This window comes from Buteo buteo, chromosome 15 (genome assembly GCF_964188355.1).
Source record: "Buteo buteo chromosome 15, bButBut1.hap1.1, whole genome shotgun sequence".
NCBI classification, from domain to species: Eukaryota; Metazoa; Chordata; class Aves; order Accipitriformes; family Accipitridae; genus Buteo; species Buteo buteo.
In genome coordinates, this window is record NC_134185.1 from 16,630,787 (window position 1) to 16,647,967 (window position 17,181).

Consider the following 17,181-nt stretch of genomic DNA (forward strand, 5'->3'; position numbering starts at 1 on the left):
TATTATAATCACACACACAGATAATTAAAATCAGTAACTGTAAGAACACAATATTCTGGATTCACGCTGAATGCTGGATTAGTTCCCCTCCCCCCCCAAACCACAAATGTATTCAGCCATCTTGATTTTTTGCTCTTTATTAACGAGGCTGTTTCTATACAGAGGTCACATGAAACAGGACAGAGGAACAGCCCACTGCTGCTCCGTTCTGCAAAGCTGCAGGCAAAGAGCCTGTCCCCTTACCTTGCCTGCACAGCACAAATCTCAGGGGAGTTACCCCCAGCTCATACTAGCGTACACAGAAAGCAGCAGTTTTCTAGGGTGAAGAGAGTTGTGAAATTAATAATTGGGTACCCAAGCTTTCTGCAAGAGAAAATAAGTATTCACATCCAGGCACAAGCAAAGGGGCAGATCTGAGAGCACAAGAACACAGCCAGCTTCGCCATGCAAGCTTACCAGTAGAAGTGCTCCTCCACCATTTTTGTCACAGCTCTGGAAACAGCTCTTTCATGCGGACCAAGGTGTTTATTTAAATTCACTCCAAGTTTCTCTTCCAAAAAGTCAATAATGAACTCAGTGCCAGACACTTTCTTGTGATTGTATTCAATCCAAGGCATTTTCCCTTGAGGGGAAAGTTTTCCATCAAAATAGTTCTAAGAAAAAAAGCAAGTAAACAAACAAACATACAGACAAAAAAGGCCCTTCAGGTTCTGTTTCAATGAGAATAAAGCTTTTTAAATATTTTTCTGTGTTTTTTAAAGGCAACATTATCCAACAAACTTTTTTTTAATTAATACTTTAGACTAGTGGTAGCTGTTCAATCAGAGTAACAGCTTTACCCTATATGACAATTCAGATAAAATTATTTCCAGGTCTTGCAAGGTATATGCTTTTATGTTGGATCCCATGTGATATAATATTACTTAAGTATCCAGGTTATTTAAGGGTTGGAAATGCTCAAATCTCCCAAACACTGAGTCAGTTATTCTAAACAAGTTTTTAATCACAGGACTCACAACTAAATTTGGCTCTTGCACAGAACAGCACTTTTCATGTTAAAAGTATTTTATAAAGATTAATTCACTACCTATCTCAGATAGCTGCATTACCTCCAAGGATAAAACACACACAATCACAACCATATAAAGAAAGACATATTATTCCCTCACTGAGCAGGAGGGAAACGTGCCTTTACATATGCTTCTGCAACTTCATAACTTAGAAATCTCATACCTTTACAGACACACTTGTTACAATTGGGTCTCTGAAAGCCCAGCACAGTACTAGCGCATCACAAAGCAAACATTGCTGAATACTGGTACATCTGCTCAGCATAACACTCACAGAGAAGTAGCAATGTATTTTCCCCATTTTACAGTTAGAGAAGGTGAAACACAGAGATTAGAGATTTTATGTCTCCTCTGACAAACACAAGAAGAATTGCTGGCTTCCAAAACGTGATCAGACATTTTACTTCAATTCTCTCTTACCCCTGAAGTCAGAGCTTTCTTCCTTTCTTGCGATTCCCACTCTCACATCCAGTTATTTAGTGAATGAAAAAACCTAGCTCAGAAGGCCAAACCATAAAGGCTCATAATAAAGGCTCAGCACTCAGTCTCTGGCAGTCACACTAAGCATTTTGGGATCCAGCTCCTAATTGCTGGAGGTTTAGGGTTAGCAGTTCTGGACTGACCTGTTTGGGTCTCAAGTATTTTTCCTTCCTGAATCCACTAAAGATGGATTAAGGTCCTCTCGCAGCAAGGAGCATACACCAGAATGTGCCTCCAGCTCAGTCTGAGAGCACAACATCCTGGCTACTGCTCAAAACACAGATGTGCAATGCACTACTAACACACGGCCATTCCCGGAGGCTCTTCCCTTGTGGATGAAAACACACAACACGGGTAGCACTGCTGGGAAAACAATGCCTTCTGGCTGTAGCCTTTTCTGGGACTTCTGCCCAAACAAATAGCATGGTAGGGACACCAGATTATATAATGCCTCATCTCCTGCATCCCTGCATGGGTGAATAAAGCAACTGAATCTACCTCGCTTGCACATGTGGGTGACGTGGGAGTTATTAGCCCAGTCCATGGAAGAAACTCTGAAACTGCTGAACACCTGAAACAAAGGAGAGCACTACCCCATCCTTCCACATTCCAGACTTTTCCTTCATCAAAAAGGCTCTTTCAGCACTCAGACTGACTTGATAGGTTTCCATAATTTTTCATTATGAATTTAATACAGAATCATAAGCTTTTCCTGGAACTACATAAATAGTGTGTCTATATGGCACCGAGCATTGCTGGCTTAATCTTTGTTAAGCCCTTTCAATATGAGATTTCCATTCTTGTGTACAAACACTGATGTTTTGCTGAAGCTACTAGACTTGAAGATGTGTTTATCACATATTGCAATTACTGTAGTCCATATCATTTGCAACCCAGAAAAAAATAAGAGCTAAAGTTCTTATAGGAAAGTTGGTTTACCTAAACTTAAAAAAAACCTTCTCAGGATCTTCACGTTTCAATACGTACAGTTTATCAAACAAAATAGGAAACATCTTTCAATGACCTGAGAAAACCTTGGTCTCTTGACAAATCTGTCACACTGTTCTTCTAGCCACTGTTCTCAAATGGGTACTTTTAGGCTTGAAACCTCAGTATCCTTATGGCTGCTACTAATTGCCATCAAATATTTATCAATATTTATCCCTGCAAAGCAGGGAAAAGCTGTGATATTATCATTAAAAAAACAAAAACAACCCAACAAAATATCCCCTCATACCTCACAGTACATTTAACTGAACTGCAGCCTGCAAACCAACAATAACAAGAGCTCCCCAGAACCTCATTTACAGAGGAATTTATAAACAGAATGGCATAGGGCACTTCTGGGGTAATTTTATAGCACTATCCAAAAGAAATTAGGTTCCACATTTTCAATTACTGCTGCTTATGCTTTTACTTTTATTCACGTCTCTTCCCAAGGAGGCTACCATCTTCACAGACCTGGCATAAAAACAGCATGTTTCTGCTGTGCCAATTACTTATCAGATTACATAAACGCTCAGGTCTTCATGTTCCTGAAGGAATCAAGGAACACCCAAACGATCTCCAGAAGCACCCAGAATGGGCTCTTTCAAAGCAAGCTTTATCAAGAAAAGCATCAAACATTTTGAAAGAACAGCTAGGTACTATTGACAGCCCAGCTGGGGTGGGGCTGCCCGAATTATTTTTGGATGGAGAACTTGCACCTAGAAAGGCAGTTTCAAGAAAACATAAGCACATTACAAGAGTGCATCTGTTGGGAGAAATTCAGATAGTAGTAAGGTAGGAATGCATCACCCAATTCCACTTCTCACATGCCATTAAAGCATGTTGTGTAACACGCAGCACGTTATTCAATAGTCTGATGCACTATAATAAAGTATAAACACAAGGAATTGAGAGAGTAAAAGCAGTCTGACCACCCCTCTGCCTCTTCTTCACTGTTTCACAACCTTCCCTTCAAAGCATCCCCTCCCCGGGAAGGCAATGACCACAGCTAGTCTCCAGAGGCAGGCCCCCAGCACCAGCTGCCACCCGGAGTGCCATCGCTTCTCTATCACGGCCCCCACCAGCATGCAGGGAAGCGAGGTGTTTCCTTCTGTGTCCAGCCGTACCCCCCCTACACACCCACCCCACTGCCCACTGGGAGGGCCATCGGTTGTCTCTGTCACCTACAGCGTCCTATAGGTAACACAGCCACGAGGGAACAAAAGAAAAGTCTCCAGGTAGTCCAAGCACAGGAAACTTCATAACTCCAGCTGAGAACGGTGCTGCCTGCTGGCTCCCCTCCTGCTACCTCCTGCTCCCCTACCACTTAATCCCACGGCAGCATGCATGCCTTTCTCCACGTGCCAGAGCCAAACGCAGCACCATACTCCTAACACAAGGACAGAAACACATCTGCCTCTTCTGGAAAAAAAAGCTGCATCCTCAGCTCGTAAGCTCAGCTCCACCAAACTGATCTCTAAAGCCCTACATAGAGTCAGTAACCCCACAAACACCTTAAGCCCGTATAATCTGGCACAGCTAAAAGCAGCGACGTGGCATTCCCAGCACCCACAGGACCCATTCCAGCTCCTGCAGTGTTGCCCCCATGGAACATGTGGATAACCGAGCTGGGTTAAAACCAAACTAAATCTTCATGGCTCCCACTGGGCCACCTCTGGCCCAGCCTGATCTGGCACAGAAAAGGAAATGCAGAAAGGGACAAGAGGGAGCCGCTGAAGGTAGGGCTGTTGCTTTTGGTGGTCCTCCTGACCTACGCCAGCTTAGTGTGCTCACAGCTAGCAAGTAGGGATAGAGAGAGATGCAACACGAAAAAGCAATGCTGACCTTCAGTACAGAAAATAAAGAAGATAACCATCTGGAAATCCCTCTCTCTCCGAAAAGGGAGGTGACTCAGTTCTACACAGCATTAGCTGTCTAAACGACTCCATCCTGAACCGCACAAATGCACAGTGCTATCTTTTAGAAGTGACCATATCCTGTGACAACCATCTTTTATACTGCAGCTTTCTTTAACTACTCTCCACTCTGATCATCACAGACCTCTGAACTGCATCAACTGCCATTAGAAAGAAAACAGATCTCAAAATAGTTTTCCCTTCAAACGTGCAATTACTACCCAAATTACCCTGGGTGGAGAAGCAACATGTGCAAAGTCCTGCTCCAATGACATGTTCAAGCTTCGGTATCTTGCAGGTTCTGTATGCCCAAGTGAGGAAAATATATCCCACAGGACAGAAATCTCCCTATTTAATGCTCTGAAGCATCTGATTCAAGTACCATTAAATCTCAAGACAATGAACATTAAACTCAGTCTTTTAAAGACTTAAGCAAAACGTTACTAACTAGAGCTTCTTTCACTTCCAATGTAAAGGAGTTTAATCACATACAAAGCTGAATGAATATCAACCACAAATGTGTAAAAAAAAAACATTGTAATATGGTTGGTTTTCCTCTGTAAAACACTGGACATAAATGAAATATTCTTCCTAACATCTTGGTATGCAGGAGTAAAAAGTGACTTGAACCCATGTGGTGTGAGCACGCAACCTACCCACAGCTCAGCCTCTTTGAGGTGAAGAAAGATGCCAATTTACATCTCTTGGGGGGGGGGGGGGGGGGGGGAGAAAGAAAAAGAGACAGACATTTCTTCTACCCGAGATCGTTATATTTATCACCACTGCTGTATCATCTTAAATGCACTCAATGCTTCACATAAACAGAAAAAAATCCGTCCCATGTTTCAAAGACCTTGCATGCTGTACAGCTTGCCGACACCACAACGAGGCACGCGCCAGACTCGCAGCATCACAACTAAACCCTGACGCTAACAGGCAAGACTGCTAGATTCAAATTTCTGCTCTCCTGGTTTTCATTCACCACAGTAGCTTGGGCTTCATCCCCTGTGGGAAGATGGCACTGGATGCACCCAGCCACAATTAAGGAGCAGTATTCATGACCTCTGAAAGCAATCCTGTCCTCCTTCACTGGAGGGGAAGCACCAGCGATGGGAGGTGAAGCAAAAGGCAAGAACGCCTTCCCAAGAGAGCTCCAGAGAGAAACCCTCCAGGAAAATGAGCAGCTGCAGCTGCCGAATCTTGATCTCTTTTAGCATAGTGAAATTCAAAGACCAAATAATGTTACACTTTAGCTTTGGGGTGTTATGTAGCATTATATAAACTCCAGGCTACTCTCCCACTTCAGCATTTCCAGCCAAGTTAGCTTCTAACATTCAGCTTTGCCAGTTAAATCTCGAGCTGTTCCAGACCAACGTTATTCAAGTCATATCTTTAAAGGTTATACACCAAATTTAACCGGAGACATCAAAGTGTCGATGTACCCACCTAGTTGTAGGCGTATGTTTACATCTCCCTGGGTGAAACAGATCGGGGGGGGGGAGGAGAGACAGGATGCCTATTTGCCATTTCATGCAATTATAGCGAGCCGCAATGTAAAGGAAAACTGCACAATGTACCTGGTAGGGTAGATCAGCCATCCTCAAGTAAGTTTCCATTTTCAGACAGAATGGAGATAAACTTGGAACACCATTGTTAGGCCTTGAAAACTGATGCAGGATGATAGCATCTTTCGAATCAAGCTCTTGCTCTTTCCTGTCAAAGAGAAAACAGAATTTAAAAAAAAAAAAAGCACAGGTGCACGATACGTCAGTACGTTGAATGCACAAAGGAGAAATCCTGGCCGAGGCAACACGCGCGTCCTCCCTTATCGGGCGGCTGCAGGTTTTTGATTCACCGGATCCGGAGCCAGCCAGAAGCACCGGGGCCGCCGTGGCAGGCGGCAGCCTCGGCTCACCCTGCGCCAGAGAGCCGAGACCAGCGGAGCCCCGCACCGCCCCGCACGGGGGCTGACGGCCCCCGGGGCCACCTGTGGAGGCGAGCGCGGGGCACCTCTTCAGAGCCGCCTCCCGCAGGGCTCCGAAGGGTAAGCGGGGGGAAAAGGGCGAGAAATAAAAGGGGAGGGTGGGGGGGGGCGAGTGTCAAAACGGCGGCGAAGCAGAGGAACCACCCGCCAGGCCGCAACGCCCTCTCCCCTCAGGTGAGGGCCTCCCAGCGCCGCCTCGGCCCCGCCGCTGCGGCCCCCTCGCCGCCGCTCCCCCCCCCCCCGCAGCCTCACCGTATGGCCAGCAGCTCGTGGAGCAGGTAGGCGGCGGCGGCCAGCAGGGCGCCGCCCGTCAGGTACAGCGTCTTCTTCCACCAGGAGTCGGAGCCCAGCGCCGCCATGGTGCCGCCCGCGCCCCCGCCCGCCAGCGGGAAGGCGACGATCTCGCCCCCATAGAGGGCGGGCGGCGGCTCCTCGGGCCCCGCGCACCACCCCAGCGACAGGCTGCGGTTGCGGCTCAGGTCCGCCACGCAGGAGCGGGGCGCCGCCAGGCCCACCCCCCACAGCATGCTGCGCCCGGGGCCCGCATCCCCCGCCGCACCGCGCAGCCCCCCCACCTGCCCGACACCGGCCCCGGCCCCGGCCCGCCCGGCCGCGCCGCGCTGGGCGGCTCCGGCGGCTGCCTCGGCCGCGGCTGCGCAAGGCGGCGGGGAGGGAGGGAGGGAGGGAAGGGAAGGGAGGGGGTGGGCCGGGCCTGGCCCTGCGGAGGCCCCCGCGTCCCCCCCCCCCCGGGCGGGAGGGCTGCGGGGCCGGGGGCCGCGCCGCCGCCCGAAAAGCCGCGCCGCTGAGCCCGCTTCAGGCCCGGGGCCTGGCGCGTCGGCCGGCCGGTCGTGTTAAAACACCCGTGGCACGCTGCTCCCTCACGGAGGGAGAGGCCTCGTGCTGCGTCCCGTGCGTGGGACGGCGGGCCGCCGCCGCGAACGTGTCTCCAAACGCCTGGCCTCCCGCGGCGGTTGTGGGTCTGCCGTGCTGGTGCTCGGTGAGGTGCTGAGGAGAACACCTGCACGGGCAGGAAGGGCGGCAAAGTCACTTCGAAGCGAACCCCTCAGCCCACGAGGTAGCGAGATTTTACTGGCACTGAGGGTCCCGGCGGTCCCTCACCTGCATCCTGCCTGCCGCGGCGGGAGCCTTGGGTGCCCCGTGATGGTATGAGCAGGAATTTGCCTTATATTCTGCAAATATCCGCAGCTCTGCACGTCACACTGACCCTAAAACACTAACAGTGACCTTCGTTTTCTGATTAATACCGCTGCCCAAATACCTAGTCCTTCATCAAGTGCCGTGGTACCTGCACAGCTGCTCCCACAAGTTCGGTATTTTATTACACCATCAAGGGGGCAATAGAAGTGACCCGATTCTTCGCACAGATGGAGCCACTTCCAGTGTCCGGTAGGGGATGGATGGGGTCTGGGACCAGGGCTTTGTAGACGCTTTATCTCAGGGTATGGGACACAGTAGACAAAGGAGGAAGGTGAGGAAGAGGAGAGCCCTGGGCGAAGCTGTGTGGTTCAGATCCGTGTGCTGACTTCTCCAAGTGCCAGCGGTGGCCAGTTTTGCATTTAGTTTTGCTGTGCAACATCGGCGAGAGCAATGGTCTCTGCCTGCACTCACCAGGAAGGCTGCTGTGCTCTGACACTTTCCTACGGTAGCTTCTTGCACCATTTTGGTTTATTCCTCACTTTTAACTTGTTGTTTATGGATGTTCAGTAACCACAGGCTACAGCGCAAGAGCCCCATGTTTGATACATAGCATCTGTCCGATACTGTGCTGACACCCTGCTCTCAGGAATTAATGGGATCAGAGAGGTCCCAGGGACCGGGCAAATCTCGTTCTGAAAACAGGTTGCTCCCTCCAAAACCTGCTGTGCTCCTTTGCCCTCATCCTTAGCAAGGTGCTGGCTGAGCACCTTCTTCACAGCTTTTGGGCCGCTCCACGCTACAGATGAGGCACAGGTAATGAAGTAAGAGTGGAAGGTGAGAGCAGCAGCCGCTTCGTGTCACAGCTGATCATTTGCAGCATGAGGTTTTGTTAAATTCTTATGACAGGGCAGTGAAGAGACAAAGAAAAGTGCTTTTTCTCTGCCACAGCACCTGTAAATCTCAGGCTGAAGATTTGTTTCAAGTGGCAGACAGCCTAATAAATCTGGACGGTCACAGCCTGGTAGCTGATCTCAGCTTTTGCTACTGCAAGGGAATTGCTTGCTGTGTTACAGATAAGAGGGATCCCATTACAGATGGGATCTAAGCTTGTGTGAGGGCAGAGAAAGGTCCTGAGCATCCACATCCCAGCTGCTGCCACTGCTTGACTTTCAGAGGCAAATGAGCTATCCTAAAACCTGTGTTTTGAATCACTGGCCAGCACGGGCAGGGAAGACCTGTGAAGGAGAGGAAAGAGGGAAGGAGGGAGTAAATCATTCACCTCCCAGTGCTGCCCCAGATGAGGTAAGTAAACATGGTGTTTTGAAGGAAGCATTACTGCAATTTATGCTCCAAAAGTCAATACTGTGTTTTGGTAGTCTGGCTTGTGCCTTTGCTGGCATTAAGATGCTGTACAGATAGAAGGGAGACTGTAAGACAGGATTATTAGAGCAGTACTCTAGTCAGATGTTTAACATTTGTTCGACAAGGAGACTGCCACTCTCCTTTTGGAGAAGAACCTTACGCTGTTACTCCTGTTCTGGGTGCAGCATTGCCTGAAGGCTGCAAGGGTCCAGCGCACAGTAATGCCTCCCAGATGCAGCACAAGAAGCCTCAGCAGTAGAGCACGTGTGCCTCGTCATATGTTGGATGCAGATCCCCACAGGCACACCGGCAGCCTTGCTGTCCTGCTCATCAACCAGATTTTAAGAGGTTGGTTATGACCTGCATGGCACTGACTGGACTTGAGCATTTAAAAGATACAGGTCAGAATGTCACATCCTGGTAGCCAGAGTTTAACACTGGCAAATAAATAAAACACAAGTTCTGTACCCTTGTACCTGTCCCACACACTTGACTCGCTAGCAGTGCTCTGTCAGCCTCTCTTCCTCACACTTTCAAAGTCTCCTGCCAGCAGGTACTCAATCCGTTTGGCCTCGCAGTCTGGTAGTCAAGTTCATCTACGGGCAAAACAGCAAAGAGCGCGTTCTCAGCCCACCTTTTCCCTGACTGTGGAAGAAGGCAGTGTCCATTCCTCTGGGGAAGGGGCACAGCCTCGCAAGGCGGCACTGTTGCCTATGACCAGTGACTTGTATTAGGGAGGCTTATTAGATGGCAGTAGTGCCCAGGAACCCAAGCCGCAGCACTCTGTCCAGCAGAGGATATTGCTTTCTGCTCCTGTGCATCGCAGGTGCTGTAGTCTCGGACTGCTTCCTGACATATGGTCTCGTTTTCCCACCTTTGCCTCAAAGAAGCTCACAAGGTGATGCCTGCCGGACTGAACAGCCACCTTGCTCTCTCGCTCAGGGAGAGTGGGAATCCAGCTCTGCATCTTTGCTAAATTACCACTTTTCATCTTTTGTAGTGGGGAAAATAACAGCTAACAGTGATACACCCACATGCTTGTCTGGCTGCAAACGCACACCAAGTGTGGCAGTTGGGAACAGTGATCCCTTAGATATATTGTGCAGAGCAAACCAAGAGCTAATACGTTGAAGTACACTTTTATCTGTAATCTGTTCTAGTGCAGTTGCCTAAAGGAAGAGAGAATAACAGAATAAAATAAGTAGATGTTTCTAGTTAACATAAATCTAAGCCTACTTCATTATATAACAAGTCAAATTCTTCTTCTGAAGTCTGCAGTTTGATTTGGGGGCAGGGAGGCACTAATAAACTCATTAGTATTACTAGATTCTGTATGTTGGTATAAAGACTCGTGATGTTCTACATTAACCTATTTCCTTTTTCTGTGATGTCTTTGGGTTCATTGCACCTCTTTGAGCTAAGCCTGCGGTGAGCACGGCAGGCTGGCAGTGGGTGTTGAAACCACAGTCTGAGCCCAGTGGTTGCAATGGGTCTTTACAGAGTCTCCCCCACAGAAGTTGTCCCATCTGTATTTTGGCTGAAAACTAAATGTTTTAAAAACCAGGACTCACGCCAAATGCCCCACCCTGACTTTTGCTTTCCCATACTGCTGTCAACTGGGTTTGAACAGCAGAGCTTCACTCACCAAATCTCCCCTGGGGCCTCAGGAAATAGAGCCACCCATTTTTCCGCTCATTTCCCGCACTGGTATCACCCGTGGCTCCTAGTCACTGCCTCTTTCTTTTCCAAGCAGCCAGAGTTTGGGCAGCACAGAGCTTTTAAGAGCTCCATTAATCGGTACAGGTTGTTTTCACAGGTTGCTCTGCCTGAAGCAAAAGCACCTCACTGTGCCCGGTGACCAGCTGTCCCCAGCCAAAGTGACACCCCTGCTCGGGTTGGGCTCTGGCTTCGTGTGCTGGCAGGGTGTCTGCCGGTGGTACAGAAATGCTTTCCTTCTCTTTGAAACAGCCCAAACTTCCTGAGCTCTTGTCTGCAGAAGACATAATTTAATAGGGTTTTGTGGTGAGGGCTGAGTTTGGGGAGGGAGTTAAGGTCTTTTTCATTGCCAGCTGGCTCTCCAAGATCCTTCTGAAATAATCGCTGACTGCTGCCAGGATTGTTTTTGTTGTAATATTAATGATCTCTCTGGGCAGCTTGAGTTTCATATACATGTCTTTTTAATTATTCAGATAAAATAGCCAAGGTATAGCTGCAAAACACTTATGCTGTGTTTCGGTTTGGATTTAGAAAAGGGGATAATGATAACTTTAATGACATACAAAGGTACAAATACAGAGGAAATGCAAAACATCCAGAATCTGAACTACTACTACCACTGTGCTATACAGAAATACCTATATCTAAGTCCCCATTAAGTGCAATTCCAGCAGTTCCCCAGAATTTACCTTGCACTTTCTGGTAAACAAAGCCACTTTCAGAGGTGACGCATACCCTGAGACTGCCCCGAATGATGTAAATAACTCTGGGTTCCTTGCTTTCACAAAAAAAAAAATAATATTGTTTTGCGTGAAACCTCCTGCTTTCTGCAGGTAGAAATACTCAGGCTGGCACCTGAGTATAGCTGTCTCCTACTCAGTTGACAGACCTACAGTCTCACAATTCTTTAGTTGTTTTTAATTTTATTACACTGTTTTACAAGCTTTTTGGACAACTGACAACCCTTATGTCATGGGGGGGGGTTACACACCTTTATAGTCAGATCTTTCATGTAAAACTCTCAGTAGCACAACAGGGTTGGGAACCAGCTACAGATTGCTTGCCATAGCCCAGTGCAGTCGCTCCCAGTCTTTGCCCATTTAAGTGCTCTCCCATTTACAGCACCCTCTGATCAGAAGAAGTAAGATTTGCAGTACATACTGCCGTTACCTGGTTGGCGTCTCAGTTCGTATTTGATTAATAATAGAGATGTATGAAGTTTTTGCAGATTTCCTCACACAGACTTCCTTTCTTTACCATACTTACTCTTTTCAAAAGATGTATGTGGTCTTCAGAATTTACCCTGTTAAGTAAGAAGTGGTGGTTTTGTGGGAAAATTAGTTGTTTATTGCATCTGCCTTAGATTAGCTAGCAACTAGCCTAAGCTGGTAATGACAGAGATAAAAGCACTAGCTGCTGCAGACCTGCAAAACAGCGATGTGCCATTAGTGAGCACAAACCCTGTCAATCCAGGGCAACAGGACCACAAAATGTGAAGAGGTGATCATTCCAGCATGACACATTTGTTTGCAAATCAACTCCCAGCTGAAGGCAGTGAGAGGAGAACAAGAAGGGATGCAAACAGGGAGGAGGAGAGCCCCTTCCAGAGGCTGTGTCCCTGAGGCCAAGGCTGTGCTTTCATCTCCCAAAAGGTCTGGAAATAAAGAGGGATGGGAGAGACAGTGGCAGAGCTGACAGCCTGCTGTCCGCATCCTCTGAGAAGGCAAACTGATGAGCACCGTAGCAGGATTTTGGTTAAATGTGAATTTGATTCTGGAAGAAGGTGCTTGTCAAATAGTCATGTAGACAGAAGCTTTTTTCTTACCTACAGATAGGATTCAATGAGGGAGAGACGCTGCACAACCCACATGGGAACGCTGTCCTGCCTAGACAGGCCATTTGAAGTTTCTTCCATTACCCGCCGTGAAGTATTTCAGCCCACGTAGCATCCTCCCTTTCTCGTCCTGCCCTGGGACATCATCTCACCTGCCTACAGCTTCAGAAACTTTGGCATCGAGGTTCATCTGGGGACTCACACTTCCTCTGGAGAAGGAAAAAACAAGGCATCTCCAGACACAGTCAGCAGCCATAGCAGGGTAAGCCAGATCTCGTCCTCCACACGCATTTCTCCTTAGCGGGCACCTTTTGGCAAGCCCACGCTCAGGGAACCACCCCACTGTTCAAAAGCTTTGTCAGATGGTCTCGTTATTAGGATTGGGAGGGGTAAGGAGGGATGTAAGGAACACAGAGGCACCTCTCTTGGATGTTGAAAGGAAATCTGGTGCTGCTTTGTTTAGAAAGAACAACATTGGGGTTTACTGGGTTTTAACATTCCCCAGTGTGGCAGAGATGCAACGCTCAGTGTTCCTGCGGCCGTGGCAGGCACTCGGTGGCTGTGGACGTGCCCCTCTGGGTCAGAACCTCCTCAGTTACAGCTGGGGAGCGGGGCAAATCCCCCAGGGCTCGGGGGTAGCCAGATCCCGTGAGTTTTGTAAAGCGTATCTTCACAGTGGATCAAGAGAGGCAAGGCACTGAGCTGCTGTTTCTCCAACAGCTGGAAGGCAAAGCTGGGAATTAAACCCCAAGTTTCAATGCTGGGGCTATGCTTCATCAGAGGGCATTCAGGGTAAATCTGCTAACTTTGACAGTTATTTATGCGAGTTGGATAAATTCTTCTGAGGTCTCCTTTTTATTATGTATTTTGTTTACTTTCATTTTTATATGTCTTCAGGTTGTATGTGCTTATTCTAATTCAGGAAAATAAACACATCTTTTTCTGTATGTTCTATTATTGCAAGTTTTTAGAATACATCTACTGTACAAGGCAATATTAGCAGTTCAATCTCCAAGTTGTTTGAGGGCTGATTTTTTTTTAAGTTAACACATCTCATGAGGACGCAACAGCGGTTTCAGATTTATTAATGGAACACTAATGGTCTTCACAATCCTTTTAAGCAAAAAAAAAAAAAGTATTATATTTTAGAAAAAGTGAGTATTGATTATATTACTGGCGTGACTCCATGGGGGAATAAAAGCACAATAAAATGCAGATCAAAGTGTATATATCCTGAATTCCTAATGCACTGTGAGGTGGCTGTGCAATTAATGCATGTGTAAGTCAAGACAGGTCAGGTGATTTTACAGCCTAGGTGAAATCCCAGCCCTTCTGGCTAGAATAAAACATGACATCGTTTTATATTGCTTCAAGAAAATGGGACATCTGTCAATACAAATAAAGTCTACTGTTAGCACAAACTTTCAATGATTAGCATTTTGTCCTATAACCTGGAGGAACCAGGGGAAATACAGGATCATTTTTATCACGAAAACATAATCTGAAAATAGTTATTTTTATTCAAATTTATAGTACTGTTCAGTCTAAGCAGAACCAAATGATTTTGAAATGGTTATAAAAGCAGACTTCTACTTTCTGTTGGAGAAGGGGCTGGGGAAAATACATGGTTATGATGGCAAGACAGTGCATTACATAAAAATAACTATTTTTTGGTCACTCATCATGAAGTAGGAGACAATGCAACAAAATTCACCCCAAGTCAGAAAAATAGAAAGTTATTCTGCAACAGCACAGAACCAAATAAACCCCAAACTCTGCTTTAGAGGTACTGATTTTACACTAAGTGTTACTACTCCCTCGCAGGCTCAGCAAAGCCCAGCAGAGGCAGTAAGGGAGAAGCAGTGCCGTGGAGCAGTTAGAGAACTTGAAAGGGGAGGTGATGGGAAAGAGAAGTTACGCATTTGGGCTTCTGCGTTTTTCCCCTTTAACAAGATAATGTTAGTAATTTTATTAAATAAATGCTGACTTAAGTCAACAGCGTTGCAGTTTTAGGATACCAGTTGTTCCTACCTGTGGGCATCTTCTGATACATAGTGGAGAAGTTCTGCTCTAGTTTATGCTCCTGATAAAAGGGAATTAAATGCAAAGAAGTACAGTGGGAATACATCTGCATGTGGCAGGGTAAGAGGTCCTCTACACAAACATGGGGAGCACCATGACTGAGGGAGCTGGCAGCTGCTCATGATTGCTAAGTGACCAATATTCAGTCTGAAGTGAGAGGAGCCCACCTTTCCTTCCCAGGGGCTCAGCAAGGGGGTAGGCACTTGGAATGAGGCACTGGAGGTTAACATGCAAAAACAAGTGGGAGGCTGTGAATACCTGAACCATTATGCTTCAGTCTTACACAGAGCCACTCTCCCAACCATCAGTAGTTCTGTTCCTCTTCGAAGGCACACTCGAACCTGACTGCCCTCTATACCTTTGCTTCACATTTCTTGTCTCCATTGGAATTATATTTATCTTCCTGGCATCGCCCTTCTTCCTTCTACAATTTCTGGCTTTTCAATGCTGTCCCCCATTCCAGGTACTCCTGGCTGCCTCTCAAATCCCTGCAACTACAGTATCAACATTCATGTGATGATTCATGTTCTGCCTCACTTTTTCTCCTCCAGTATGCTTCATCAGGCTGGCTAATTACAGAAGCTGAGCCTTTTGACTTCCAGGCCTCTAGACTGCATGCAATTATTCCTTTCAAGTATTTCTTAGAAGTGTGTGGAAAATAAGCTTTTTTTTTTTTAATTAAAGCTGAGATTTCAACATAATGAAAGAACTTGAGAAGCCATTTTCAGAAAAAATTTCTACAAGATAGCCTTTATTCTTATCTCTACTCACAGCCACTACATGTTTCCTTTCCTACTACTTTCTCCCTCCTTTTTTCCATTCCCTAGAAATCTGACACAGGGTATTTGTGGAAATGTATGTAAAGAAATTGTGAAGTCCTGCAAAAATGGCCATGAAATGTCACTGGACCACCAAGAAACAATGGGCAACGAGATAGCGTAACAGAACATCATGGAAGCTTCAAGTTCTGTTTTTATTTAAACAGGATATTAAATGCAAATCTCCTCTGAGGGTCTCATACTACTCAAATTGGACTTGAGTGCAATTAATGTTTAAATTATTATCTGAAAGTGCTGTTCCACAAGACAGGTTGAGCCAACCTGAAAGCCTACTGCCCCTCAAGAGGCTGTCCTGCCCCACCTTCTCCATGGCCATGTGCTCCCACTGCTTACCTCCTGGCTAGCACTAGTCCTCAACAGTGGGAAAATTCAGGGAGGGAGCTGAACAGCACAACCACCACCAGCAACCCAAGGGAAAAAAAAAAAAAATCAAAAGAAAAAAAAAATTTACAACTCGGACAAGCATCAGTCTCAGCAAAGGGCTGGGACTGGTACCGTGTGGAGCAATAGGGGAGAGATGAGACAACACGACAAGCCACAACAGAGCTGAATAGCTGAGACCACCCGGAACCATTGTTTGCTCTGTTGATTTTTTTTGGCTAGATCAGCTCCTTGCTCTGATTTGTTGTGTTGCAGAAACAAATGGCTAGGAATAGGAGAGTCAAAGGTCTTCAACCAGAAATAAACAGAGACTGAAAAAGAGCAAGCCCCAAATATGAAGTTTTCCCAATCTCAAGGCAAGAATCACCCCTTGCCTCACCCATAGTCCCAGGTGTATGCCTGGTGCTATAACATTTTTACCTCCTACTGTGGGATAATTAGAAGAATAGATACATAGCGAACGAGAGACACAATGGGGCTGTTCAATCTGAGCCAGAGGCACCTGCAAGCAGCAGGCCTCAAGGACTCAGCGAAGGCTAACTGTTGCTACAAAGTTTGATGAAACAGGCACAAAAAGCTAAGCAAGATGGGCCTACGTGACCGAAGGCAGGACACCTGGCAAGACAAAGACAGGAGGAATCGTTCGCGTGATCAGAAGACCTTATCCAATCGAACTATTGCTTTAGGCGCGTGGACAGCACATGTTAACCAATCAGTAGATGGCTTGTGCACGGCTATGGTATATAACCAAGTGCTACGCAGCAATTAAACGGAGAAATCGCTTGATCCACAGTATCTGTGTTGGTCCGTTTCTCCCCAGGGCGAGACCCTGGCGATGCGTCGTTTCTCCTAGATTATCGCAACGGGAAAACGCGGCATCCTACCAGTACAGTATTCCTGTAAGTGTCAAAACTAAGGCTCCACACTCATCAACAACTTACAAAAGGAAAGCCAAAAGATTTGCAAATTTATTTGACTTAAATTCTGTCCATTTCAATAGCACCTATTAAATTTCCACAGCAACTGGGCTAAGAAAAGCATGAAATCTTGATGGGTTTCCTATGCACAGATTTTAAGAAAAAAGTTTCTGCAGCATGAATACGTAGTATGTATTCAGAGCACAGTACTGAATTTGATTATGCTGTGCCAGAGATGTACATTTATGAATAATGCAAAGATTTAAAAAAAAAAAAAAAACAAAACACAAAAACCAGCTAAAAAGCAAGGTGTAGGATATTCTTGCACTTTGTTATCACTAAAATTATCTCTAGTTCAATCATTTACTTTCTAGCTTCAAAAGAGGTTGTTTTAACCAGAGGGATGAAATACAGCCAGAATAGTTAGGATACTCCACCAGGAGAGGAAAACTGAG

General features: G+C 46.5%; 1 protein-coding gene and 1 long non-coding RNA gene across 2 annotated transcripts in view; one reads left to right on the forward strand and one right to left on the reverse strand.

Moving 5' to 3' along the window:
- Positions 1 to 6,964, reverse strand: part of FAXC (failed axon connections homolog, metaxin like GST domain containing) — a 21,337-nt gene extending 14,373 nt beyond the window's left edge. Inside the window, exons 1-3 of the mRNA XM_075046663.1 lie at positions 6,690 to 6,964; positions 6,031 to 6,166; positions 457 to 653 (exon numbers count right to left, since the gene is read on the reverse strand). Of these exons, the coding sequence (XP_074902764.1) occupies positions 457 to 653; positions 6,031 to 6,166; positions 6,690 to 6,964 (608 nt within the window). The remainder of the gene's footprint in view (positions 1 to 456; positions 654 to 6,030; positions 6,167 to 6,689) is intronic.
- LOC142039767 (uncharacterized) lies at positions 6,158 to 15,529 on the forward strand. The gene is made up of 3 exons (XR_012653053.1): positions 6,158 to 6,497; positions 12,505 to 12,769; positions 15,417 to 15,529. It is a non-coding gene; the product is annotated as an uncharacterized LOC142039767 (long non-coding RNA).
- Positions 15,530 to 17,181: the final 1,652 nt, after the last annotated feature.